Source organism: Bufo gargarizans, chromosome 2 (genome assembly GCF_014858855.1).
Source record: "Bufo gargarizans isolate SCDJY-AF-19 chromosome 2, ASM1485885v1, whole genome shotgun sequence".
NCBI lineage: Eukaryota > Metazoa > Chordata > Amphibia > Anura > Bufonidae > Bufo > Bufo gargarizans.
This window is the reverse complement of record NC_058081.1, coordinates 274,748,907-274,775,974: the sequence shown is the minus strand read 5'-3', so window position 1 is coordinate 274,775,974 and position 27,068 is coordinate 274,748,907. Positions and strand designations below refer to the sequence as shown.

General features: G+C 44.2%; 1 protein-coding gene across 1 annotated transcript in view; it reads left to right on the top strand.

The window, feature by feature from the left end:
• Positions 1-27,068, top strand: part of TES (testin LIM domain protein) — a 67,452-nt gene that overhangs the window by 25,002 nt on the left and 15,382 nt on the right. Inside the window, exon 2 of the mRNA XM_044280299.1 lies at positions 26,539-26,624. Coding sequence (XP_044136234.1) covers positions 26,539-26,624 — 86 coding nt within the window. The remainder of the gene's footprint in view (positions 1-26,538; positions 26,625-27,068) is intronic.

The window sequence follows — 27,068 nt, the reverse complement described above, 5'->3', positions numbered from 1 at the left end:
TTGTCAATAAATTTATTTCCTTTGACATAGGCAATCTAACAATTGCATGATAGGCCCTTGGTAGCCTAAAAAGTATTTTTTTTAAAATTAAAAATATTTTAAAAAATGTAACTATAAAACTTCAAATCACCCCACTTTCCCCAGAATAAAAATAAACAATGAAAAAAATAAACATAGGCATCGCCACATCTAAAAATGCCCATACTATTAAAATATAAAAATATTTATCCCATACAGTGGCAATTATTTTTTTTTGTCAATTAACCTCACAATTTTTTTTAACAAAAGGTAACCAAAAAGTCGTATATAGCCCAAAATGGAATCACTAAAAAGTGAAATTCGACTCACAAAAATTGTGCCCCTACCCAGCTCTATATACATAACTATAAGGCGGGGTTCACACCTGAGCGTTTTACAGCGCGTTCAAACGCGCTGTAAAACGCTCAACACATGAAAACCAATGCTTCCCTATAGGAATGGTTCTCACCTGGGCGTTTTACAGCGCGTACGATCGCGCTGTAAAACGCCCGACGCATAATCAAGTACTTGAGCTTCTTTGGGGCGTTTTGACGCGCGTTTGTGGCCATAGGACACTGCAGTCAATCACACAAACGCGCGTTTACTATTACAAAAAACGCGCGACAAAAACGCGCGTAAAACGTGCATTTGAGAAGCGCTCAGGTGTGAACCCAGCCTAAAACATTATGGGGGTTAAATATGAGTTTGAAAAGAGAAAAATATATTCTTTCAAAGTTTTCTTTTTGAAAGTATTAAAAGACAAGAAAAACTTTGCAAACAGGGTATCCTTTTAATCGTACTGAACCAGAGATTGAAGGCCACTCCATTTGGCCTTTTTTTTTATCTTTTTCAGCTTCCCGCTATGTTGTATGAAATAGTAAATGGTGCAATTAGAAAGTAAAACTTGTCCTGCAAAAAACAAGCCTTCAATCGTCTGTAAACGGAAAAATAAAAATGTTATGGCCCTGTGAAGACAGAGTGTGAAAAATGAAAATGCAAAAATAGAAAATTACCAGGGGGTAGAAGGGTATAAATATTGTTGACCTATTCTCAGGATAGGTTATCGATGGCTGATTTATGGTCATCCAACTCTCTGCACTCCAGTTGATCAGCTGTTTGAAGTAACTGCAGCACTTGAGCTTCATTCTCTTCATAATATACCAAGCACGGCACCGCACATTGTTTAGCAGTTGTGCGTGGTATTACATTTGAACAGGTCTGAGTAGCTCTGGTGCTCTAACTACACAGTTCTATACATTGTGTAATGAATGGAGCTGGTTACTTCAGTGCTCCTCCCATTGAAGAGAATAGTAGCAGTGTTACGGTAACCAGAGCTGTCCACTACAGACAGGTCAGGCATGGACAGATCTGTATATTTCTAGTGCTGTAGCTACTCCCGGTGGGGGCACAGAATGTCGGACCCCCGCTATCTGATATTGGTGGTTTATCTTCAATAGAAACTCTAGGAGCCTGTCTCCAGCCCTACTTTAGCAGTAAGTAGAGATAGTGCTCTGTGTGAGATCTTTTGTCTCCTCGTTTCAGAGATCGTGGGAATCGCAGCATTTGGTCCACCACCAATCAAAACCTTTTGATTTATCACTGCATCAGATCAGAAGTTTTTATAAAAGTACAGTCCCCGTCCCCCCCCCCCCACCAAATATACACACAATTGACAGTGCCAGACAATACATAATATAAAATGAAACAAAGGAATAATGTAACTATCCACCCCTAGAGGGTCCATCTTACACCTACGGCTCCTGCTTACCAGCTGGGAGAAGAACATTACTCTTTGTTATAGATCAGGGATGCTCAACCTGCGGCCCTCCAGGTTTTGCAAAACTACAACTCGCAGCATGCCCTAATAGCTGAAAGCTGTGCAGGCATGCTGGGAATTGTAGTTTTGCAACAGCTGGGTGGCCACAGGTTGGGCATCTCTGCTATAGATGGTGATAACCTTGGGACACTACTTTGTACTCTGAATATCTATGTTACACTACAACCTATGGCCGGCATGGGACTTGCTGTAATCTGTTTTACAGCCTCTGGTATTAGGAAGGTTCATCATATGGGTTCTGGTTCATCTCTCATTCTCTAAAAAGGATTTGGTACTTCTATGATTTAGATATTGTGTAACTAGGACTTTAGTAGAAAGTATTTGGCTTCATACTCGTGCTCATATATCTTAAGATTATGAAGCAAACCATGTGGCTAGAAACCTTCCTGCTCTGTTGGCCGCTCAGGTTTTAATTTACCACTGCTATTTGTTTCAGCACTGCTTACAGTCGGGTGACTTAGTGTTTCTTCCTTACTTTCTCTGACAGATCACTAGTACTGCATATAACCCTTTGCATAGACGATATAGATAATTACTTAAACTCTTGAGTAATGGATTTTATTTTATTTTTTTTGTGTTTTTTCATTGACTTCCCGGAGCCATATCTTTTTTTTTTTTTTTTTCATTTTTCTGTTCACATTCTGACCCCCATAATTATTTTTTTTTTTATAGTTATGTCTACATAGCTGTGTAGGTGCTCATTTTTTGCAGGACGATCTGTCGTTTTTATTCAATTTTTGGGGGTAAGTGAAGCGATGAAAAAAATGCAAATTTTTGATTATTAAATCATTCACTGTATGGGATAAATATTTTTATATTAGTTCAGGCATTTTGGGATGCAGAGATGCCCATGATCATTATGTTTTTTTATTTTAATTCTGGGGAAAGGGCTTAATTTAAATATATATATTTTTTTTAAAATATATATTTTGTAAAACTTTGGCTACGATATGCAATACTTTGTTTTCTTTTAGCTTAGACTGTAATTCTATAGAACTACAGTCTTAGGCCTCTTTCACACTTGCGTTGTCCGGATCCGGCGTGTACTCCACTTGCCGGAATTACACGCCGGATCCGGAAAGACGCAAGTGAACTGAAAGCATTTGAAGACGGATCCGTCTTCAAAATGCGTTCAGTGTTACTATGGCATCCAGGACGCTATTAAAGTCCTGGTTACCATAGTAGTAGTGGGGAGCGGTATACTTACAGTCCGTGCGGCTCCCGGGGCGCTCCAGAATGACGTCAGAGCGCCTCATGCGCATGGATGACGTGCCATGCGATCACGTCATCCATGCGCGTGGGGCGCCCTGACGTCACTCTGTAAGTATACTGCTCCCCACTACATTTTACCATGGCTGCCAGGACTTTAGCGTCCCGGCAGCCATGGTAACCATTCAGAAAAAGCTAAACGTCGGATCCGGCAATGCGCCGAAACAACGTTTAGCTTAAGTCCGGATCAATGCCTTTCAATGGGCATTCATTCCGGATCTGGCCTTGCGACATCCTGATGCATCCTGAACGGATTTCTCTCCATTCAGAATGCATGGGGATAATCCTGATCAGGATTCTTCCGGCATAGAGCCCCGAAAGAAAAGAACGCAAGTGTGAAAGAGCCCATTTGCAGTTATCCAAAGGAGGCCTGCCACCTGCAGGCCTCCATAAGAACTGCAGCTCTGGTCACTTCAGAGAGGGAGAACGGCTCCCCTGATCACCGCTTGGGGGAGTCCATCTTGTCCCAGAGGCGCATGCTTCAGTTTTTTGGGCATTTAGATGCCATAGCCATGCCTGTTAAATACCTGCAATCAGCGTTATTGCTGGTTACAGACATTAGCTCGGGGCTACTGCTAGCTCTATGTGTACAGTGCTGGGATTCAAGGGGTTAAAGGGGTTCTTTGGGCTTTATATAAAATAGAAGCATTCCTGTCATGATCAGTGTTGGGGGAAACTCCACACTGAACACAGGAAGGAAGGGGAACAGTAACTGGGCCTGGAAGCTAGGGAAGAAACAGGTCGCCACATAGACGACCCTAATCCAGGCCCTAACTATAAATATGAATAGACCTTGAAGGTAGGAATATTGATATGCAGGATACCTACAACCTGATTTCCCTATAAGGCCCTGGAAAAGGTTAGGACCAGAGACAACCCATTCCTCCCCAAATGGACGAATGGAAGTCTCTGTCTCAGGCCCAGATACAAACAGGGAATATAACAAACAAGCACGACACTTAACTTCTGCAGAGACAGACAAACTCACACCAGCTCAGCCAAATCCAAATGAAGATATCTACTGCATAGTCAGATGGGTGCGGTCAGACTATAAGGCCTCTTTCACACGGGCGTCATGTTTTTTGCCCGGATAAGAGGCGGGTGCGTTGCGGGAAAATGCGCGATTTTTCCGCGCGAGTGCAAAACATTGTCATGCGTTTTGCACTCGCGTGAGAAAAATCACGCATGTTTGGTACCCAGACCCGAACTTCTTCACAGAAGTTCGGGTCTGGGATTGATGTTCTGAAGATTGTATTATTTTCCCTTATAACATGGTTATAAGGGAAAATAATAGCATTCTGAATACAGAATGCTTAGTATAATAGTGCTGGAAGGGTTAAAAATAATAAAAAAGTTAACTCACCTTCTCCTCTTGTTAGCGTAGATGCCGGTCTGTTCTTTAGCTGTGGACTGAATGACCTGAGGTGATGTCAGATCACATGCTCCAATCACATGGTCCATCACCATGGTGATAGAGCATGTGATCTGACGTCATCAAAGGTCCTTCAGCCACAGCTAAAGAACAGACCGGCCTCTACGCGAACAAGAGGAGAAGGTGAGTTAACTTTTTTATTATTTTTAACCCTTCCAGCACTATTATACTAAGCATTCTGTATTCAGAATGCTATTATTTTCCCTTATAACCATGTTATAAGGGAAAATAATACAGTGAATAGACTGTCACCTAGAACCCATGCGTGAAAATCGCACCGCATCCGCACTTGCTTGCGGATGCATGCGATTTTCACGCAACCCCATTCATTTCTATAGGGCCTGCGTTACGTGAAAAACGCACAAAGAGGAGCATGCTGCGATTTTCACGCAACGCATAAGTGATGCGTGAAAATCACCGCTCGTGTGCACAGCCCCATAGAAATGAATGGGTCAGGATTCAGTGCGGGTGCAATGCGTTCACCGCACGCATCGCACCCGCACGGAAAACTCGCCCGTGTGAAAGGGGCCTAAAGGGTAGAAGTGATGACTGAAAGGATTCGGACCTTTCTGGACCTCTATGACCACCTTGGTTTGATGTCACTGACGTCAGGAGAGATGTTTCTCAGTTCCAAGGGTTATCGATACCGGAGTTTCTTTTGAGCTCGATTGATAAATCCTCGAGTTTCTTTATTGCCAGTGTGACCTTACTATTAGGGCCGGTGTTGTTGGGTATGAACGTGCAGCATGATGAGGGGGTCTGTCAATACCTTACAGACATCACCTCTTTCGGCAAGTATCATATCGAGTAACAGCTGAGAAAAGGGAAGTGGTCATTAACCCTATCCACACTGAATAAAAAGAAATCAAGAAGGCTGTTAGATTCCTCCACGCTCAGCCAATCTCCTTGATTTCCTGACATGAGTCACATGAGGGACCGTGATAATTCCTCAGACTTATTCAAGAGAGACAATTGCACTAACCCTTTCACGCTCAGCGCCGTACATGTACGGCGCTGGGCGGGTGTTTAAAGATGGTGCCCGCTCCTGCCCGCCTGCTTCTTTTAGTAGACACCCGCGGCTCACGTCCGCAACTGGCAGTAATGCTGATCGTGGACATTTAACCCCTCAGATGCCGTGGTAAATCCTGACCACGGCACCTGAGCGCGCTGAAACCGAAAGTGCACACTTTCAGTTGTGCTCCGGCTCCCCGGTGTGGCGATCGGAGGACCCGGAGCGTGCATGCAGCAGCCTGTGTCTTTATGAATAACACAAGGCTGCTGCATAGTATTTCCTATGGAGCCCTTAGGAAAGTAGTGAAATCATCATAAGTGCATTGGAGTCTATGATAATAGCAATCAGATGGTTGCATGTTATAGTTCCCTATGGGAACTATAAAAAAAAGTGTAAAAGAAAAAAAAAAGTTTAAAAAAATAAATAAATAAAAGAAAAATGGAAATCGCCCCCCTTTTCCCAAAAAAATTAATAAAAAGTCATACACACCCTAGAATGGTATCAATAAAAAGTTTCCCCTCAAAAAATGAGCCCTCATACAGCTCTGTACACATAAATGCAAAAAAGTTATAGGGGTCAAAATATGGTGACTAAAAAAATAATTGTTTTTTTCCCCCACTTTAAATTTTCTGATCACTATCAAAACGCAAGAAAAACTATACAAATGGGGTATTGCCGGATTTGAACTGACCTGTAGAATAAAAGGAACTTGTCAGTTTTATCAAACATCGTAAAAAAACTAACAAAAAAAAACAAAACATAAAACTGTGGCATTGGAAAGTACAACTTGTCCCGCAAAAAACAAGCCCTCATATGGCTATGTGAACAGACAAATAAAAAGTTATGGCTCTGGGAAGGCAGGGAGCGTAAAACAAAAACGCAAAAAAATAAAATAAACTCTGGTCCTGAAAGGGTTAATACCATCCATCATGGCACTGATGCTGCTGTGCCTGCTGCACTTGCACAGGCTGAGAGCTCTTCTGCTCGGGTCCCCTCCAGATGTATGCACTTTTTCTTTTCCTGTTCAGCTGCATTTACTACTGTCTAGCTAAACAGGAAAAGAAGCGCACACATCTGTTGAAGTTTCAATAAAGGGGCTCTAAACTGTATTTCACAACTGAACGGGATATAAAATAATATATAACGGCCCAGATTTCCTGATCCTGTAGATGGTGGAAGCTTAGCAACGCTGTCTAGACCAGCAGCAGATTTATCACGGGGGCTCAGGCTGGATGATAGATGTGGTGCGGGGACAGACGCTTCTCTCGGACTCTCTATACCAATTATTGGTTGGCTTAGTTTGAGACAGAATTTTACCAGACTTGTGGCAAAATGTTTTATCTTAGGCCGCACTCCTTCCCAGTATGCCCCAACACACCTTTGGCCAAGAAAAAGTGTAGAAATCCTAGTTGCTCCAAAATACCAGCTTCTAACAGCAGACACATTAGTAATGTGCCAATGCGTAATCTACACTGATCAGCCATACCATTAAACCCATTGGGGGCTAAAGTGGGTAACCTTAATTTTCTTATTTCTATGACCCCTATCAAGGGCAGCAATATATTAGGCAGCAGCATTTCTTTGTGCGGTGTTCCATGTATGCAGCGCCTAGTACCTACCAAAGGTGGTCCAAGGAGGCACAACTATAGAACCAGTGATACTCATGAGTGCCCAGGAAGACTAGACTAGACATCTGGTGGATTGAACATTAAAGGGGTTGTCCGGGTTCAGAGCTGAACCCGGACATACCCTTATTTTCACCCCGGCAGCCCCCCTGAGCCTAGCATCGGAGCATCTCATGCTCCGATGCGCTCCAGTGCCCTGCGCTAAATCTCGCAGGGCACGGGCTCTTTTGTTTTCAATAACACACTGCCGAGCGGTAACTTCCGCCCAGCAATGTGTTCGGTGACGTCACCGGCTCTGAGGGGCGGGCTTTAGCTCTGCCCTAGCCATTTTACTGGCTAGGGCAGAGCCAAATCCCGCCCATCAGTGCCGGTGACGTCACCGGGGTTCCTGTCAGCCCCATGGAGAGCCCCGGTACGTCACCGGAACTCTGAAAAATGCCTTTGCCCTGTGCAATTTAGCGCAGGGCAAAGGAGAGCATCGGAGCATGAACTGCTCCGATGCTCATGTCAGGGGGGCTGCCTGGGTGAAAATGGAGGGCTGTCCAGGTTCAGCTCTGAACCTGGACAACCCCTTTAAAGGGACACTGACGGGCCCAATAAGCATATTTAGGTATATATATGAAAGTACAGGTCTTCTAAAGTGTATTCAAATCATATAAGTATACTCCCTGTCCACTTTATAAATAAAGTAAACTGATGTTTTATAACCTGGTAGAATCGTCTTCTTTCTGCCCAAGGGGCGGCGTTTCTGCTTCACTTGTGCCCAGCCAGCCGCCCCAACCGCTGTTATGAAGCGCCGCCCAGCTCATCAATATTCTCTTCGCTGGGCGGCTTCTGCTGTCCCCGCTCTGAAGCGCTGCTCTGAAGAGTGCCCGGTGAAGGCGCAGAACGCAGAGGCTGAAGTGGCCTCTAAGAAGCGGAGGGGACGCAGGCGCGATGTGATCCCAGCCAGTGAGGTTGCCGGGCGCGTGCGCCGGATCTCGGAACGTCGGGGATAGCAGAAGCTGCCCAGCGAAGTGAATATTGATGAGCTGGGCGGCACTTCAAAACGGTGGTTGGGGCGAGGCTGGCTGGGCGCAAGTGTAGCTGAAACACCGCCCCTTGGGCAGAAAGAAGATGATTCTGTCAGGTTATAAAACATCAGTTTACTTTATTTATAAAGTGGACAGGGGGTATACTTATGATTTTAATACACTTTAGAAGACCTGTGCATATATATATATATATATATATATATATATATATATATATATATTATAGCTAAATATGCTTATTGGGCCTGTCAGTGTCCCTTTAAACTATGCCATCTGATCGTCTCCCCCTGAAGTGCTGCTGAAGGAATGATTGCTGAAAAAATGAATGCTAGCTATGATTAAAAAGTGTCAGAACAGCTCGCTGCGTACAGGGCAGAGTAGCCGCAGATCTAACAAAGTGCCATTGCTGACTGTTCTCTGGCAAAAGTGACTACAGTGTTCATGTGAGGATCAGAACTGTACCACTGAGCAGTGGAAGACGGTTGTCTGGTTATTTTACATTATGTGGATGGCCTTTTATTAAACTTTTAAATATATAGCTGAATCTGGCGGTGGCGCAACTCCTACCATCACTGCACCAGTCATGTATGGCAGCTACCTGCCTGCAGAGCCCAACATATACGGTCAATGTAGGGAAAGGGTTAACCTGTTCTACAAGAATAAAAGCTGCTCTCTGGTTGTGATGGCTAACAACCTAGTATGTACATTCCCACAACCAGTGTGAGGCCTGTAACTATACTGGAGTGGGTGTAGGGGAGGGTCACAGTGCCTTGCAAAAGTATTATTATTATTTTTTTGTTACATTACAGCCTTAAGTTAAATGTTTTGTTAATCTGAATTTTATGTGATGGATCCAAACACAATAGTCTAAGTTGGTGAAGTGAAATGAGAAAAATATATAAATAACACTATTGTTTAGAAATAGAAAACAGAAAATTGGCATGTGCCTGTGTATTCACCTCCTTTGTTAGGAAGCCCATAAAAAGTTCTGGTCCAACCAATTACCTTCAGAAGTCACATAATTAGTGAAATGATGTCCACCTGTGTGCAATCTAAGTGTCACATGATCTGTCATTACATACACACCTTTTTTGAAAGGCCCCAGAGGCTGCAACACCTAAGCAAGAGGCATCACTAACCAAACACTGCCATGAACACCAAGGAACTCTCCAAACAAGTAAGGGACAATGTTGTTGAGAAGTACAAGTCGGGGTTAGGTTATAAAAAAATATCCAAATCTTTGATGATCCCCAGGAGCACCATCAAATCTATCCTAACCAAATGGAAAGAACATGGCACAGCAGCAAACCTGCCAAGAGACGGCCACCCACCAAAACTCACCGATCGGGCAAGGAGGGCATTAATCAAAGAGGCAGCACAGAGACCTAAGGCCCTTTTCACGCGGGCGCAATGCGTGAGGTGAACGCATTGCACCCGCACTGAATCCTGACCCATTCTATGTGGCTGTGAACATGAGCAGTGATTTTCATGCATCACTTGTGCGTTGCGTGAAAATTGCAGCAAGCTCTATTTTGTGCGTTTTTCACGCAACGCAGGCCCCATAGAAGTGAATGGGACTGCGTGAAAATCGCAATCAAGTGCGGATGCTGTGCGATTTTCACGCTCTGTTTCTAGGAGACGATCGGGATGGGAACCCGATCATTATTATTTTCCCTTATAACATGGTTATAATGGAAAATAATAGCATTCTTAATACAGAATGCATAGTACAATACGGCTGGAGGAGTTAAAAAAATAAAAATAATTAAACTCGCCTTAATCCACTTGATCACACAGCCCGGCTTCTCTTCTGTCTTCTTCTTTGCTGTGTACAGGAAAAGGACCTTTTGATAACGTCACTGCGATCATCACATGGTGTGTCACATGATCCATTACCATGGTAAAAGATCATGTGACGGACCATGTGATGAGCGCAGTGACGTCATCAAAGGTCCTATTCCTCAAAGAAGAAGACAGAAGAGATGCCGGCTGCGCGAACAAGTGAATTAAGGTGAGTTAAATTTATTTATTTTTTTAACCCCTCCAGCCCTATTGTACTATGCATTCTGTATTCACAATGCTATTATTTTCCATTATAACCATGTTATAGGGGGAAATAATACAATCTACACAACCTTGAACCCAAACCTGAACTTCTGTAAGTTCGGGTCTGGGTACCACATTCAGTTTTTTTATCACGTGCGTGCAGAACGCATTGCACCCGCGTGATAAAAACTGAACAACGGAACGCAATCGCAGTCAAAACTGACTGCAATTGGGTACCTACTCGCGCGGGTTTGCCGCAACGCATCCGGATCTTATCCGGACACGCTCGTGTGAAAGAGGCCTAAGGTAACCCTGGAGGACCTGCAGAGTTCCACAGCAGAGACTGTAGTATCTGTACATAGGACGACAATAAGCTGTACGCTGCATAGAGTTGGGCTTTATGGCAGAGTGACCAGAAGAAAGCCATTACTTTCAGCTAAAAACAATAAGGCACTTTGTGAGTTTGCGAAAAGGCATGTGGGAGACTCCCAAAATGTATGGAGGAAGGTGCTCTGGTCTGATGAGACTAAAATTGCATTTTTCGGCCATCAAAGAAAACGCTATTTTTGGCGCAAACCCAACACATCCCTTCACCCAAAGAACACCATCCCCACAGTGAAACATGGTGGTGGCAGCATCATGCTGTGGGGATGCTTTTCAGCAGTTGGGGAAACTGGTCAGAGTCGAGGGACAGGTGGATGGTGCTGAAGAGCTGCCTCATCCTTCTCTTCTCTGCTTGTCAGGGATTATGATACAGCTGATAGGAACTTTAGCTGAATCTCTGTAAGAATGGAGTCCATGAGGATACATGAAGAGGAGGTGGGGATGTGGCTAATGAGGAGCAGCACTTCTATTCAGTATCCATTACCAAAGCCTCACATTACCACAGTCTGTCCCGTCCATCCTCATGTCTCTTTATGAACTCCATTCCTACAGAGATTCTGCTAAAGATCATATTAAACTGTATTCAGGATCATAATCCCTGATAAACAGAACAGAGAGAAGGATGAGGCAGCTCTTTACCTCAGTGCTGTGAAGTACCTTGTCCTGCTGTGTGATTAGGACAGCTTTTGTGTGTACTAATAGGATGGCTGCCTTTTTATTTCTCCTAATGATTGTTCTTCAGACAAAATGAGCCATTATAACTAATAAAAGGTATTTGGGAATATATTTATTGATAAAGTAATATTTAAAGGGATTCTGTCACCAGGATTCCACTTACTGAACTGTTAACATGACCACATCAGTCTTCACGATTTATATTACAATATACTAGTATTACTGCCCTGTGTCTTGTAATTTGTCTATAAAATCGCTTTTATGAATATGCAAATTACCTAAATAAGGAGCCCAAGGGGCTGTCCCTCTGTCTGTTGGAGCCCAGCCACACCCCTTCTCCTTGAGCCCAGCACCACCCCACTGCTAATTTATTCACTCCTCATCGCCGACCTCCTATGCCTGGTGCGCCGTAATCTCGCTCATGCACCATGGAAAGACCAGTCAGCACATGCGCAATGTGTTCTGTGAGGCAAATGCCAGGACACCGCGCAGGCACTGACAGGTCTATCCACAGCGCATGCGCGAGATTACGGCGCACCAGGCCTATGAGGTCAGCGATGAGGAGTGAATAAATTAGCAGTGGGGTGGTGCTGGGCTCAAGGAGAAGGGGTGCAGCTGGGCTCCAACAGACAGAGGGACAGCCCCTTGGGCTCCTTATTTAGGTAATTTGCATATAATAAAATATTTTATAGACAAATTACAAGACACAGCGCAGTAATACTTGTAGATTGTAATAGAGTTGTTGCGATACCAATTTTTTGATTCGGTTTCGATACCATGAAAAAGTATTGCGATACTCGATACCATTCGATACCACGCGAAAAAAATAAACAAAAAAAGCCACGTGCATTCCTCATTTTTAAAAATGGCGAATCGCGCAGTTTTTATTTTATTTTTTCTGTTCCGGCATTCACCACCTAGATTTTTTTTAATATATTTTAATAGTTTGGACTTTTCTGACGTGGCGATGTAATATGTTTATTATTTAAATATTTTATATGTGAAATTGGGAAAAGGGGGTGATTTATACTTCATATTTTAGTGTTTTTTGTTTGTTTTTTTACACTTTTTATTTAATGACTATTTTCCCCCTTAGGGGCTAGAACCTGGGATCTTTCATCCCTTTTCCTATTCAGCCTGATAGATCTCTATTAGGGTGAATAGGACTCCACACTGTCCCTGCTGCTCTGTGCACACAGCATCAGGGATGTTACCATGGCAACCAGGGCTTCTGTAGCGTCCTGGCTGCCATGGTAACCGATCGGAGCCCCAGGCTTACACAGCTGGGGCTCCGATCAGAAGCTGCCACTGCACCACCAATGAGGGGGGGGGGGGGAAGAGGTCCCTGTGGCCACTGCCACCAATGATTTTAATACTGGGGGGTTGAGAGGGGCCGGCACACTGTGCCACCAATGATTTTAATGGGATGGGTGGGTTGAGGGGGGGGGGGGGCAATGATAACTACCTCTTTATACAGGAGGCGGGTACTGGCAGATCAGCGGCAGTTAACTGCCGCTGATCGCAGCTCCCTGTCAGGGGCAGGGTGCCGGCAATGCGATTCTGCTGCCGGCACCCGCCTCCTGTATGTGTTAAAGACTGACTACTGTATATGAGTCCAGACTTTCACTATCAGGCCACACAGAGCGGCGCCCAGCAATGTCCCAGCACTCACCATTAGTCCTGGGCGCCGCTCCGTTCGCCTGCAGTGCTCCATTACTGTCTCCTGTCCTGCTCCACATGCTGCTGATTACTATCGGAGCGATGGGAGGAGACATCAGATTCACTAGTGGGCGTTCCTTCTCCCTGGCTGTAGCGCTGTCCAATCGCAGCGCAGGGAGAAGGAACGCCTACTAGTGAAGCTGATGTCTCCTCCCATCGCTCCGATAGTAATCAGCAGCATGTGGAGCAGGAGAGGAGACAGTAATGGGGCACTGCAGGCGAACGGAGCGGCGCCCAGGACTAATGGTGAGTGCTGGGGCATCGCTGGGCGCAGCTCTGTGTTGAAATAATCCTATCATTGGTGGCGCAGTGCGCCCGCCCCTCCTCCGCCCCTCTCTTCTCATTGCCGGCGCCGCCCCTCCTCCGCCCCTCGCTTCTCATTGCCGGCGCTGCCCCTCCTCCGCCCCTCGCTTCTCATTGCCGGCGCTGCCCCTCCTCCGCCCCTCGCTTCTCATTGCCGGCGCTGCCCCTCCTCCGCCCCTCTCTTCTCATTGCCGGCGCCGCCCCTCCTCCGCCCCTCGCTTCTCATTGCCGGCGCTGCCCCTCCTCCGCCCCTCGCTTCTCATTGCCGGCGCTGCCCCTCCTCCGCCCCTCGCTTCTCATTGCCGGCGCTGCCCCTCCTCCGCCCCTCGCTTCTCATTGCCGCCCCTCCTCCGCCCCTCGCTTCTCATTGGTGGCAGCGGCAGCAGCAGCACAGGGGGAGGGAGGACAGCTTCCTTCTCCCCGTGCTGCTGAGAGAGAACATGAGCGCGCCGATAGCAGCGCGCTCATGTTCAGAGATACTAGACTGCGCAGAAGCGCAGCCCAGTATCGAAAAAACGGAAATCCCGGTATCGTATCGATACCGGGACAAAAGTATCGATTGGGTATCGAAATTTCGATACCCGCAACAACCCTAGATTGTAATATAAATCATGGAGACTGATGTGGTCATGTTAACAGCTCAGTAAGTGAAATCCTGGTGACAGAATCCCTTTTAAGTATTTTTTCATTTTCTTAATTCCCGGAGAACCCCCTTTAAAGCTGTGTCCCCCGTTCCTCTCATGCCTGGTCATGCATGCATATGGAGTTAATGGGAAGAAAGTGGGGTCTAGAACCTTTTTGGCAATGGCTTACCTCCTGAAGAAAAAAGAATGCACCCTGGGTAAGTAAGAGATCTGCTCATTGTAGAAGATCTACAATGATAAAAAAATTTAAACCGATTAAGACCACAAGGTGTTCAATGTGTTAAAAATGTGAAATATATATTTAAATGTGTCTCTTGGCTTCTATAAAGTGGGAAAAACCACCCATAAACTCGGACAGCTCCTTTAAAGGGACACATGAAAAAAACTAAGAATTTGAGACTTAAAGGGAACCTGTCATGTGGATATTTGATTATAATCTAACTAATTATACACAATCATTAACTACTAAAAAGTACCTTAGGGTACTTTCACACTTGCGTTTTTCTTTTCCGGCATAGAGTTCCGTCACAGGGGCTCTATACCGGAAAATAACTGATCAGGCATATCCCCATGCATTCTGAATGGAGAGTAATCCATTCAGTTTGCATCAGGATGTCTTCAGTTCAGTCGTTTTGACTGATCAGGCAAAAGAGAAAACCGTAGCATGCTACGGTTTTATCTCCGGCGAAAAAAACTGAAGACTTGCCTGAATGCCGGATCCGGCATTTTTTTCCATAGGAATGTATTAGTGCCGGATCCGGCATTCAAAATACCGGAATGCCGGATCCGTTTTTCCGGTCTGCGCATGCGCAGACCTTTAAAAATGAAAAAAAAAAAAAAAACGGATCCGTTTTGCCTGATGACACCGGAAAAACGGATCCGGTATTGCAATGCATTTTTCTGACTGATCAGGCATTTTTCTGACTGATCAGGATCCTGATCAGTCTGAAAAATGCCTGATCAGTCAGAAAAAATGACATCCGTTTGCATACAATTTGCCTGATCAGGCAGTCAGTTCAGGCAACGGAACTGCCTGCCGGAATCAAGCAACGCAAGTGTGAAAGTACCCTTAGATGTATTCAATTACTGGTGTCACAGATGGTAACCTCATAATATACACACAAAGATGCCACATGCCATAGGCTAATGAGCTGCTTTGAGTCCAGCGTGATGTCAGTGAGTCCAGTGTTTATTTAATTAACAGCTATAGCCGCTCCCCTGCCCACCTGCTGCTGATTCATATGGAAAATAACTGTCATTATGCAGCCGGTAGGCGGGGAGACTCAGGAGCTCATGAATATTCAGGACTCATCATTATGAGCTGGAGCTTTACAATACAAGATGTTGACAGACTGACTGGGTCAATTAAAGAAAGTGACCCAGCATTTTGCTAAGAGAATCGGTCACTTATTTATGTTGCCCTTAGTTAGGACACCATAAAACTGGTAACTGGTTCCCTTTTAAATCATCTTCTAACAAGAAAAGCGCAAGATGTTCAGTGTTCATACATGTTACTTATGTGTGTGCCTGCTTAAATGTGTCTTCAGAAAAGAAAAAAATAATTCTCGATCACATATGGTCTGATCAGGGACAAGGGGTAATTAGATGTTTCCCATCCAACCACCAGTATGGGGATCCCATATGTGATAAGTATCAAAGAGCACCTATCATCTGTACCATAGATAATAATGACATGAAAAGGTTTGGTATCACCCTGTGGACCCCTGGAGGGGTGCCTCCTCTATTATCTCTGAATGGGCCCTTAAGACCCTCGGGATATATAATGACAAATAACTATGCCGGAAAATCCCCTGTAGGGGTCCTACCTATACTTTTTAAAACACTTTATTAATATATTTAAAACCCAAACATTTACTAACTCAAATTAAAACTTCAGGCTATATGCTGGAAATTTGTCACTATTATAGATAATATACCTTATTAAGTGATATTACTTTAATGAGTGGGCACAATTTTTGTGAATTGTTTGGTGACAGTATTTTGGGGCTGCTGCTCGCCAATGCTGTTGTCACCACAATATAACAACCAGTGTGTTTGGTACCAGTGTTTTTTACTATAGTACTAGATATTCCTGTATGTGTGCTATAGGATGGAGTTAATGCTCCCAGCTGCTGCTAGAATTGCAATATACATATACTGGTGTGGAGTGGGGGTGACTCTTGCTGGCCACACTCCCCACTATTTAAATTCACTAGCACCTTCCACCCATACAAGGACCTTCCCACTGCAACACCTCTGAGTTGACAATGTCCCTCATACACACTAGAAAGGTTCACACTCATGCACACTCATTGCATTAAGTATGGCTTCTATTGGTGAGCCACTCTTATATTGCTCGCTTGTCCCTAGCCTGCCTAAAATCGCACGACTAACACTTCCCCACCCGACATGTTTCGCCTCATTTGCGGCTTTGTCAGGGGTATAGGGTATTAGCGTCGGCGCACCTCAAACCTCCCTCCTATATACATAGTACCCACCCCCTTTTAGTCACTCGCAGCCAATCCGCTGCGAGTGGATGCAGAATGAGGTCCGATGCAGGCTGGTACTGATAGGAGAAGGAATGCGGCAAAACATGTTGTGCCCACTCATTAAAGTAATATCACTTAATAAGGTATACTATCTATAGTGCATCGCCAAATTTCCCGCATATAGCCTTAATTTGAGTTGGTAAAGGTTTAACCTCCTCTATTATGCCTCATTCACATGTCAGTGTTTGATCTGCGATTTCCATAAGTGATTGTGAGCCAAAAATGGGAGCTACACAGAGATAAGGTAGAATTAAATTATCTGCACCTGTTCTGTGTGTAGAGCCGCACCTGGTTTTGGCTTGCAATCACTGATGGCGATCACTGACCAAACACTGACGTGTGAATGAGGCATAATAGAGATACAAAATCAAGCAATAAAACTTCTCGTATTGCTCTTGATTTCAAGCGAATGCAGCAACCCATAGAGATTATGCACATGGTTCTCGGTAAAAGGGGAGTGGTGACGGCAAGATACTCCCACACAACCATCTCACACCTTGACGTAACGGTTTGTCAAGCTAAGGACTAACTTCCCAGAGCTCAGCATACAGTGGCGTTGTAGGTACATACTGTAAGTAACGCTGTGCATTATGTGTTCAGTGATCGGAGTATCCAAAATGCCAATAAAAAAATATTAAAATAAAAATGATAAATAAAACTCATATGTATCTCAACATGGTACCATAAAAAGTACATCATGCAGAAAACAAGCCCTTATACAGCTCTGTAGAAAAATAATTGTTATGGCTAGAGTTGAGCGAACACCTGGATGTTCGGGTTCGAGAAGTTCGGCCGAACTTCCCGAAAATGTTCGGGTTCGGGATCCGAACCCGATCCGAACTTCGTCCCGAACCCCATTGAAGTCAATGGGGACCCGAACTTTTCGGCACTAAAAAGGCTGTAAAACAGCCCAGGAAAGGGCTAGAGGGCTGCAAAAGGCAGCAACATGTAGGTAAATCCCCTGCAAACAAATGTGGATAGGGAAATGAATTAAAATAAAAATTAAATAAATAAAAATTAACCAAAATCAATTGGAGAGAGGTCCCATAGCAGAGAATCTGGCTTCCCGTCACCCACCACTGGAACAGTCCATTCTCAGATATTTAGGCCCCGGAACCCAGGCAGAGGAGAGAGGTCCCGTAACAGAGAATCTGGCTTCATGTCAGCAGAGAATTAGTCTGCATGTCATAGCAGAGAATGAGGCTTCACGTCAGCCACCACTGCAACAGTCCATTGGCATATATTTAGGCCCAGCACCCAGGCAGAGGAGAGAGGTCCCGTAACAGACAATCTGGCTTCATGTCAGCAGAGAATTAGTCTGCATGTCATAGCAGAGAATGAGGCTTCACGTCAGCCACCACTGCAACAGTCCATTGGCATATATTTAGGCCCAGCACCCAGGCAGAGGAGAGAGGTCCCGTAACAGAGGATCTGACTTCATGTCAGCAGAGAATTAGTCTGCATGTCATAGCAGAGAATGAGGCTTCACGTCAGCCACCACTGCAACAGTCCATTGGCATATATTTAGGCCCAGCACACAGGCAGAGGAGAGAGGTCCCGTAACAGAGAATCTGTCTTCATGTCAGCAGAGAATCAGTCTGCATGTCATAGCAGAGAATCAGGCTTCACGTCACCCACCACTGCAACAGTCCATTGTCAGATATTTAGGCCCAGCACCCAGGCAGAGGAGAGAGGTCCCGTAACAGACAATCTGGCTTCATGTCAGCAGAGAATCATTCTGCATGTCATAGCAGAGAATCAGGCTTCACGTCACCCAACATTGGAACAGTCCATTGGCATATATTTAGGCCCCGGCACCCAGACAGAGGAGAGGTTCATTCAACTTTGGGTAGCCTCGCAATATAATGGCAAAATGAAAATAAAAATAGGATTGAATGAGGAAGTGCCCTGGAGTCCAATAATATATGGTTAAGGGGAGGTAGTTAATGTCTAATCTGGACAAGGGACGGACAGGTCCTGTGGGATCCATGCCTGGTTCATTTTTATGAACGTCAGCTTGTCCACATTGGCTGTAGACAGGCGGCTGCGTTTGTCTGTAATGACGCCCCCTGCCGTGCTGAATACACGTTCAGACAAAACGCTGGCCGCCGGGCAGGCCAGCACCTCCAAGGCATAAAAGGCTAGCTCTGGCCACGTGGACAATTTAGAGACGCAGAAGTTGAATGGGGCCGAACCATCAGTCAGTACGTGGAGGGGTGTGCACATGTACTGTTCCACCATGTTAGTGAAATGTTGCCTCCTGCTAACACGTTGCGTATCAGGTGGTGGTGCAGTTAGCTGTGGCGTGTTGACAAAAGTTTTCCACATCTCTGCCATGCTAACCCTGCCCTCAAAGGAGCTGGCATTGACACAGCTGCCTTGGCGACCTCTTGCTCCTCCTCTGCCTTGGCCTTGGGCTTCCACTTGTTCCCCTGTGACATTTGGGAATGCTCTCAGTAGCGCGTCTACCAACGTGCGCTTGGTATGGTATGGATTTAGTGACAGAATTAGACTGGGATATGCACAGTAGCGTGTGTGTGTGAAGTTATTCTGAATGACCCTATGTGCACCTTGAATATTATATACCCTTTTAGGGATAGATTTCAAATGGCTCTGATATAGCAGAAACCACTAAATTATGAAATTGCTAAATTGGGAATTGTATTTCAACCCAGAACAAAAAATGTGCTTTGACGGACACTAAATAACTTTCCCAGCCACAACAGGACAGCGGTCACGAGAGATTTAGCGGGATATAAAATTGAGGCCTAGTATTTAGGCGCTGGGTGACCGGTATGGGTTTAGTGACAGAATTAGACTTGGAAATGCACAGTAGCGTGTGTGTGAAGTTATTCTGAATGACCCTATGTGCACCTTGAATATTATATACCCTTTTAGGGATAGATTTCAAATAGCTCTGATATAGCAGAAACCACAAAATTATGAAATTGCTAAATTGGGAATTGTATTTCAACCCAGAACAAAAAATGTGCTTTGACGGACACTAAATAACTTTCCCAGCCAAAACAGGACAGCGGTAACGAGAGATTTAGCGGGATATAAATTTGAGGCCTAGTATTTAGGCGCTGGGTGACCGGTATGGATTTAGTGACAGAATTAGACTGGGATATGGCCAAAAAATAACCACACTATTGCTGGTTAAATGCACTTGGTGACGGGCGCAGCTTGCCCCTGATGTAGTATATGGCCAAAAAATGAACAGACTATTGCTGGTTAAATGCACTTGGTGACGGGCGCAGCTTGCCCCTGATTTAGTATATGGCCAAAAAATGAACAGACTATTGCTGGTTAAATGCACTTGGTGTCACAGCTTGACCAACCACACTACTGAGGGTTAAATGCACTTGGTGACGGGCGCAGCTTGCCCCTGATGTAGTATATGGCCAAAAAATGAACAGACTATTGCTGGTTAAATGCACTTGGTGTCACAGCTTGACCAACCACACTACTGAGGGTTAAATGCACTTGGTGACGGGCGCAGCTTGCCCCTGATGTAGTATATGGCCAAAAAATGAACAGACTATTGCTGGTTAAATGCACTTGGTGACAGGCGCAGCTTGCCCCTAATTTAGTATATGGCCAAAAAATGAACAGACTGTTGCTGGTTAAATGCACTTGGTGTGATAGCTTGACCAACCACACTACTGAGGGTTAAATGCACTTGGTGACGGGCGCAGCTTGCCCCTGATGTAGTATATGGCCAAAAAATGAACAGACTATTGCTGGTTAAATGCACTTGGTGACGGGCGCAGCTTGCCCCTGATTTAGTATATGGCCAAAAAATGAACAGACTATTGCTGGTTAAATGCACTTGGTGTGACAGCTTCACCCTGATGTAGGCTTTAGCCAAAAAACAACCACACTATTGAGGGTTAAATGCACTTGGTCGCAGCTTGTGCTGGCGCACCACAAGACACAAAATGGCCGCCGATCACCCCAGAAAAAAGTGACTGACAAATGGTCTGGGCAGCCTAAAAACAGTGAGCAATTGAGGATCAGCAGCTCAATGATCCACAGCTGCAGATCGATCAATAATCAAGTCCTTTGGAGGAGTTAATCTGCCTAATCTCGCCCTACTGTCGCAGCCGCAACCTCTCCCTACGCTAATCAGAGCAGAGTGACGGGCGGCGCTATGTGACTCCAGCTTAAATAGAGGCTGGGTCACATGGTGCTCTGGCCAATCACAGCCATGCCAATAGTAGGCATGGCTGTGATGGCCTCTTGGGGCAAGTAGTATGACGCTTGTTGATTGGCTGCTTTGCAGCCTTTCAAAAAGCGCCAAGAAAGCGTCACAAAAGCGCCAAGAAAGCGACGAACCCCGAACCCGGACTTTTACGAAAATGTCCGGGTTCGGGTCCGTGTCACGGACACCCCAAAATTCGGTACGAACCCGAACTATACAGTTCGAGTTCGCTCATCCCTAGTTATGGCTCCAAAAAATAATTTTTCTTTTGAAGTTTTTTATTTATTTCATTTTAAAGCAGTTACATGTTTACACAAATTGGTGTTTGCTACATCTTTAACCAGTATTATATATCTTGTGTTTACAATATGACGTCTGCTTTATTCGTTATATGAAATACAGTACCATATTGTCTTTTTTTCCCCGTTTCCCTCCCTCTCCCTTCCCAACTTCCCTCCCTCCTTCCACCCCTTCTCTCAGCACAGTTATCAATTTTTTTATGATACAGTATTGTCTCATTATGCTTCAGTCTCCATCGATCTTGATTCATCTGAGCTGGTATGTGATTTTCTTTGAGAGATATGGCAATCTATGTCCAGAGCATGATATGTTTCATCTGTCCCTCCTCTCTCTTCTATCTACCGGTTTTTGGATCTATCTGGAGTCTGCCTAATCCATTGGTGTCTTTCCCTAGGAGACACCATGTTGTTAATTTGAAAGGTGTCACTATCATTTGTATTTCCTCATCTGTTGAGAAATTTTCAATAAAAACTTCCCATTTTTTTAAAAAAAAGGTGTTTGTCATCTTTGTTTTTTTACTTTCCACCTCTACTATCTCCAGCATTAAACATTTTTCTTTAACTGGGATATAACTTCAGAGAATTGAGGGCATTCTGGTTTCAGCCAATTTAGTAATGGGCATCTTTTCGCTGCTGATGGCACATCTTTCTCTATCACAGGGATACGTTGGATGTGTGTGTCATGTTGGAATATATATTGCGTTGGCGCTTCTGGTAATTGTATGTTCATTTTGTCCAGTATTGATCTGCGCATCTTTCCCCAGGCGTCCTGTACCTTTTTAGGGCATTGCAAAAGGCCATGAAAATGGCTGGTATTTTCCAATTGGCATTTGGGACACCTAGTTATTCTATCAGTTTTGTCTTTCCGAGTATAAAAGCCATAACTAGCTTTATGAATTATGCGGAATTGGGTTTCCCTCCACCCTTCATTTATTGTTGCTTCTTCCACCCCTCCAACACCTCTAATGGCGTGTTTAATTCCGGTATCTCTTTTTTCCAGTTTTGAAAGGCTATTGCAGATGGTTTTATTGATGTCTTATGTCTTTATATAAGTATGCCAGGGTGACTTTCAAATCTTTCTGTCCAATTATTAGATCAAAGTCATTTTGGGAGATTTCGTTAGAGCAATCTCTGTTTGTTTTTTAATAATGCAGGAAGGAAGAGTCTTTTACTCCGTTTTTTTTTTTTAATCTAAATTCCTGAAAGGTATGATATCTTCCCTGTTCTGAGTTCCAGAAATCAGATAGGGTGTGAGTGCCTTGCCAGTTTAGTGTTCTCCCTGTTGTTGATACACTTAGGGTTTTTTGCGGAACAGGTATAGACCCATTAATTTTCAATGGGGCTGGAATGTGCTGTCTGCATCCGCACTTCCATTCCGCAAAAAAATAGAACATGTCCTATTCTTGTCCACGATTTGCAGACAAGAAAAAGCATTTTCTACGACAGTGCTGTCGCTGTGCGGTCCTCAAAATGCAGAACGCACATTGCCAGTGTCTGTGTTTTGCAGATCCGCAAAACGCATACGGATGTGTGAATGAAACCCTGAGTTGTTTTATATCCAGGGACTTGGAACTTTGGAAAGACAGCCTAAATAGTCTGACTGTTTTCCATGTTGCCCACGTCTTTAAATATCAAACTGCGTTTTATTCTGGGGAGAATATCTACGAGTGCGGTGTGTAATAGTGTTCAGTTTCCATGGGTCAGGTAGGTCTGTTTCTAGTGAAAAGTTTGAAAATCTATCTTTTTTTCCTTATCCAATCTATACAGTGTCTCATTAAACTTGCCAGATTATATGCACGGATGTCTGGGAAGTTGATGCCCCCATGTATTTTCATGAGTTTTTTTTTTTTAGATATTCTAGGTCTTTTCTTAGCCCAAATGAAAGATGAAAATGATTTCTCTAGCATCAGTACATCCTTATGTTTTAATGAGTAATGGAATTGTCTGTATAAGGTATAGTAGTTTGGGTGTACTCATCATTTTTATAAGATGACATCTTCCCAGGATGGAGATTGGGAGATGCCTATGAAAAACAAAGAAAAAAAAATTGGTTCTAGTCTTAAAGAGGTTAATGTAGAGATCAGAACTGGGACTAGTGGACAGCATCCATAGATGAAGAGCAGGCTCAATATGTGTGCCCACTAATGCTGCTTCTCCATTTTGCAACTCAAAATTTGGGGCTACAGCAATCCTACGCTGCATAGTAGGACTAATGTATGGTGGTAATTCTTCCCTGGACTGTTGAGATTCCCCATCCCATGCCGACCTGGACTGTCACTTCGCTGCTTCAGTATCCCTCACAAATCCATTGAGGTTTAGATAGAAGAAATAGCTGCAATTCTGTTAGTATTTGGAAATGTTTGGTCACTTTTTGTCCACCTTGTTTGCCATCTGGAGTCCTGTATGAACAAACTGGAAAGAGCCGTTCGTGCTACGGCCACCTTGATGCAACCATGTTTTGCATGTTGTCCTTTCATTTGAATGGATGAGTGGGCACCTCCAGTCATCATCTTAATGCCAGGGTAGTACAGTTGGGACAACCCCAGCATTCTACAAAATGTAATTGACTCATTCAGAACTTGCATAGTGTTTTCAGTCATCTATGCGGACTTGCTGCAGTACATCCCTTTATGTACTTGTGCACTGCAGCAGATTTTGCACATGTAGTTTCCATTCTTTTTAATCCAGGCTATATTTTTCAATTTATTTTAGACACAAAACAGTTTTAAATACATTGATGAATCTGCCCCATTGTGCTGGGAACCTAGTCATGTAGATGGCATGTAAAAACCAGCTCACCACAGGGCATGAGCTTTTAAGTCTTGTGCCTGCGACCTGCCTCTGTTGCCCTGTATTCATGGGAAAAGAAAATCCTTTGTGTGGCACAAAGAGATAAAAAGACATGTCAGTGTTATTCCAATGAAGTACTGTAGAATTGTAATCCAGAAATAGATTAGAATAGTCAAGCCAACCCCTTAGGCATTTCTACCACTGCATGTGCTTTGGTCATTGCATGCTTGTATGAAAGAATGCTACATTTATTTTTATTTTTTATTTTTATTAAAAGGATAAAAGCCAATATAATCAAGTTACATAGTTAATACAGTTTAAAAAAAAAAAAAAGTCCAAGTTCAACTAAGAGATAGGTGGAAACGTGAATGTTTGAAAAAGGGAATGAGACCCAAGTTTTAGACAACTTAACTTTTCGTAAGATCAGATGACCCGGAAGCTATTATATTAATAATATACTTAAAACACATCGCCTATATTTATTGTTGCTGATGCTTAAAGAGTAACTAAACCTTTGAATGAAATTTTAATATGATGTCCCTAATGGCATAAAAAAACTTTTTGCAATATACTTTATTAATTTTGTATTATATATTTTATTTTATTTCTTTTTACTCTTTTTCTTACCTACACTGCTGGCTCAGCGGTGTACGGAGTGTGAAATTTATGAATGGGGCCGCAGCAGCACTTTGAGTACAGACAGGAGCACATATTGCCAGGATTAGCTGAGTGGAGCGGGCTCCTGCTTATACCTGCTCCGCTAAGCTAAGAGAACTGCATGTCAGCTCTTAGCTTAGCGGAGCAGGCAGGAGCCCGCTGCGCTTAGCTAATCCTGGCATAGTACATGGGTACAGAGTGCCAATCCATTCATCTCAATGAGGCCGCAAAAGATGTGGAGAGCACACCCATGTGGTGTCTGCATCTGTAAGTCCATTCCATGGTCCTGCAAAAAAAATAGAACATGTCCTATTCTTGGTCGTGTGCAGGACCCCTTATGAAGAATCTCTACAGTCCTCAGACCACTACCTTAAAGGGTCCCTGTCATATTTAAAATACAGTGCAATCTGTAAGCAACGTGTTACAGAGCAGGAGGAGCAAAATTGATTTATAGTTTTATGGTAAATTCTGTATAATCTGTATTTCATTCATGTACAGTGGTCCCTCAAGTTACAATATTAATTGGTTCCAGGATGACCGTTGTATGTTGAAACCATTGTAACAATTTCATCCAAGATAAAAGAAAATAAAGATTTAAGACAAGTAAGCAGATAACTAAGGCCTCATGCACACAACAGTGCCGTTTTTTGCAGTCTGCAAACGGCGGATCCGCAAAAAAACGGAAGGCGCTCGTGTTGCAACATAAATGCCTATTCTTGTCCGCAGATCACGGACAAGAATAGGACATGTTATTTTTTTTTTGTGGGGCCGCGGAACGGAGCCACGGATGCGGACAGCATACGGAGTGCTGTCCGCATCTTTTGCGGCCCCATTGAAATGAATGGGTCCGCATCCGAGCCGCCAAAACGGCGGCTCGGACGCGGACCCAAACAACGGTCGTGTGCATGAGGCCTAAGGCAGATAAAGTAAGTCCTTGCATGTAACATTCAGGAATAGCTGCTAACTAGAAACTAATTCAGCTATTTTACCAGAGAAGTGACCTTGATTGGTTGGATCTCAGTCTGAGGCATTACATGTTGAGTCTAGTTTTAACCTGCGATGGGTCAAAAAAGACCATTGTATGTTGAAAATATTGTATCCTGAAGCCATTGTATCTTCAGGGATCACTGTATATCCCTCTTCATTCTAGGCTTAGGAGTCCGGTGGGCCAGGGGCATAAGTAGATGAGCCTGGACCCCATAGCAGATTTTTGAATGTCCACCCCTTCCAGAGCAACTTCCATGCTGCCCCCACTTCCCGCAAGTAGTCAAGACTGCCCACACTCGCCATACAGTCCCCCAACCAATCAGTCATGTTAAAAATGTGAAAATAAAATGCTTGCTAGTGTTGAACAGGAGGAGGCGTCAAGTTTACGGTATGGAGCCGAGCCCTGTATGCCCCTTAGTGTCCCCTTTACTGTAGAATACTCCCTTACTGCCTTCACACAGTAGTCCTTCCCCCTTAGTGCCCCCCGTAGTGAAGCGATAAAAAATGAAAAGTAATACCAGGCCTAGGCCTGTTCCCTTGATGAACTCGGCATGCCATGCTCTCCCTAGCAGCAGGCATTAGCCTAGTGAGCCTAGCAGACCCAATGACATCACTGCACTATGCCTGCTGCTGGGGCACGCACAGGCCCAGTCTGTAATGGACGGCAGACACAGCAGCCAAATTCGGGCCCAAGTCCAACTGCTGTGTCTGTCATACATTCCTGCCTTGGCCTCACTTGCCAGTACACACACAGTAATCATTACTATGTGCATGCTGGCACCAATCCCTAATATAATAATAATCTCATTAGGGTAATTTACATTTGGCAAAGCAGTCTGCCTGATCATGCAGAGAACTGTGCCGGGCACTCGCTTTATGGTTTTGCAGGGCAGGCGGGCAAGCAAACCTGATGTTTCCTATTGTCTGTTGTGTTATATTATCTATAATTTGTTGATTGGAAATATTCTTATCATGATTTGTTCTATTAAGCCAATTTTTTTTCTGTACATTGATACTGATACTAAATAACTATATATTTTTTTGTTTTTAACAGTTGACACTGGGCCATGAAGAAGGGTCTGGAGCCTCTTGCTTTAAATGTAAAGACAAATGTGAGGGATTTGAACTGCACTTTTGGAGGTAAGCGTCTTGCTCGTATAGGTGCGTTACATGGCCCTTTGGGGGTTATTTACTATGCCCCTGTATGCCAGAAACTGTCCTTATAAAGTCACAAACTGCAGGTTTGCGACTTTTAAATGCATTCCTACGTCATCCTTGGGACTTTCTGAAAAGGGGAAGTGGTGGGGGCATGATGTGGGCAGTTCCATTGGCCCTGGCTTATTCACTATCATTTAGGCCAGCTATCAGCTGGAGTAGCTTTCACTCTACGCCCATGGACGCCTGGAGGATGTGCTTAATTTATGACGAGGCGCACTTGTAAAAGGTTGGTCTTTGATAAATGACCCCCAGAGCTGAACCTGGACATATCCCCTTCTTCCCCCACTCAGCCCCTCTGACATTTCATGCTCAGATGCTCTCCTTTGCCCTGCACTGTATCTCACAGGGCAAGGGCTTTTTCTGGAG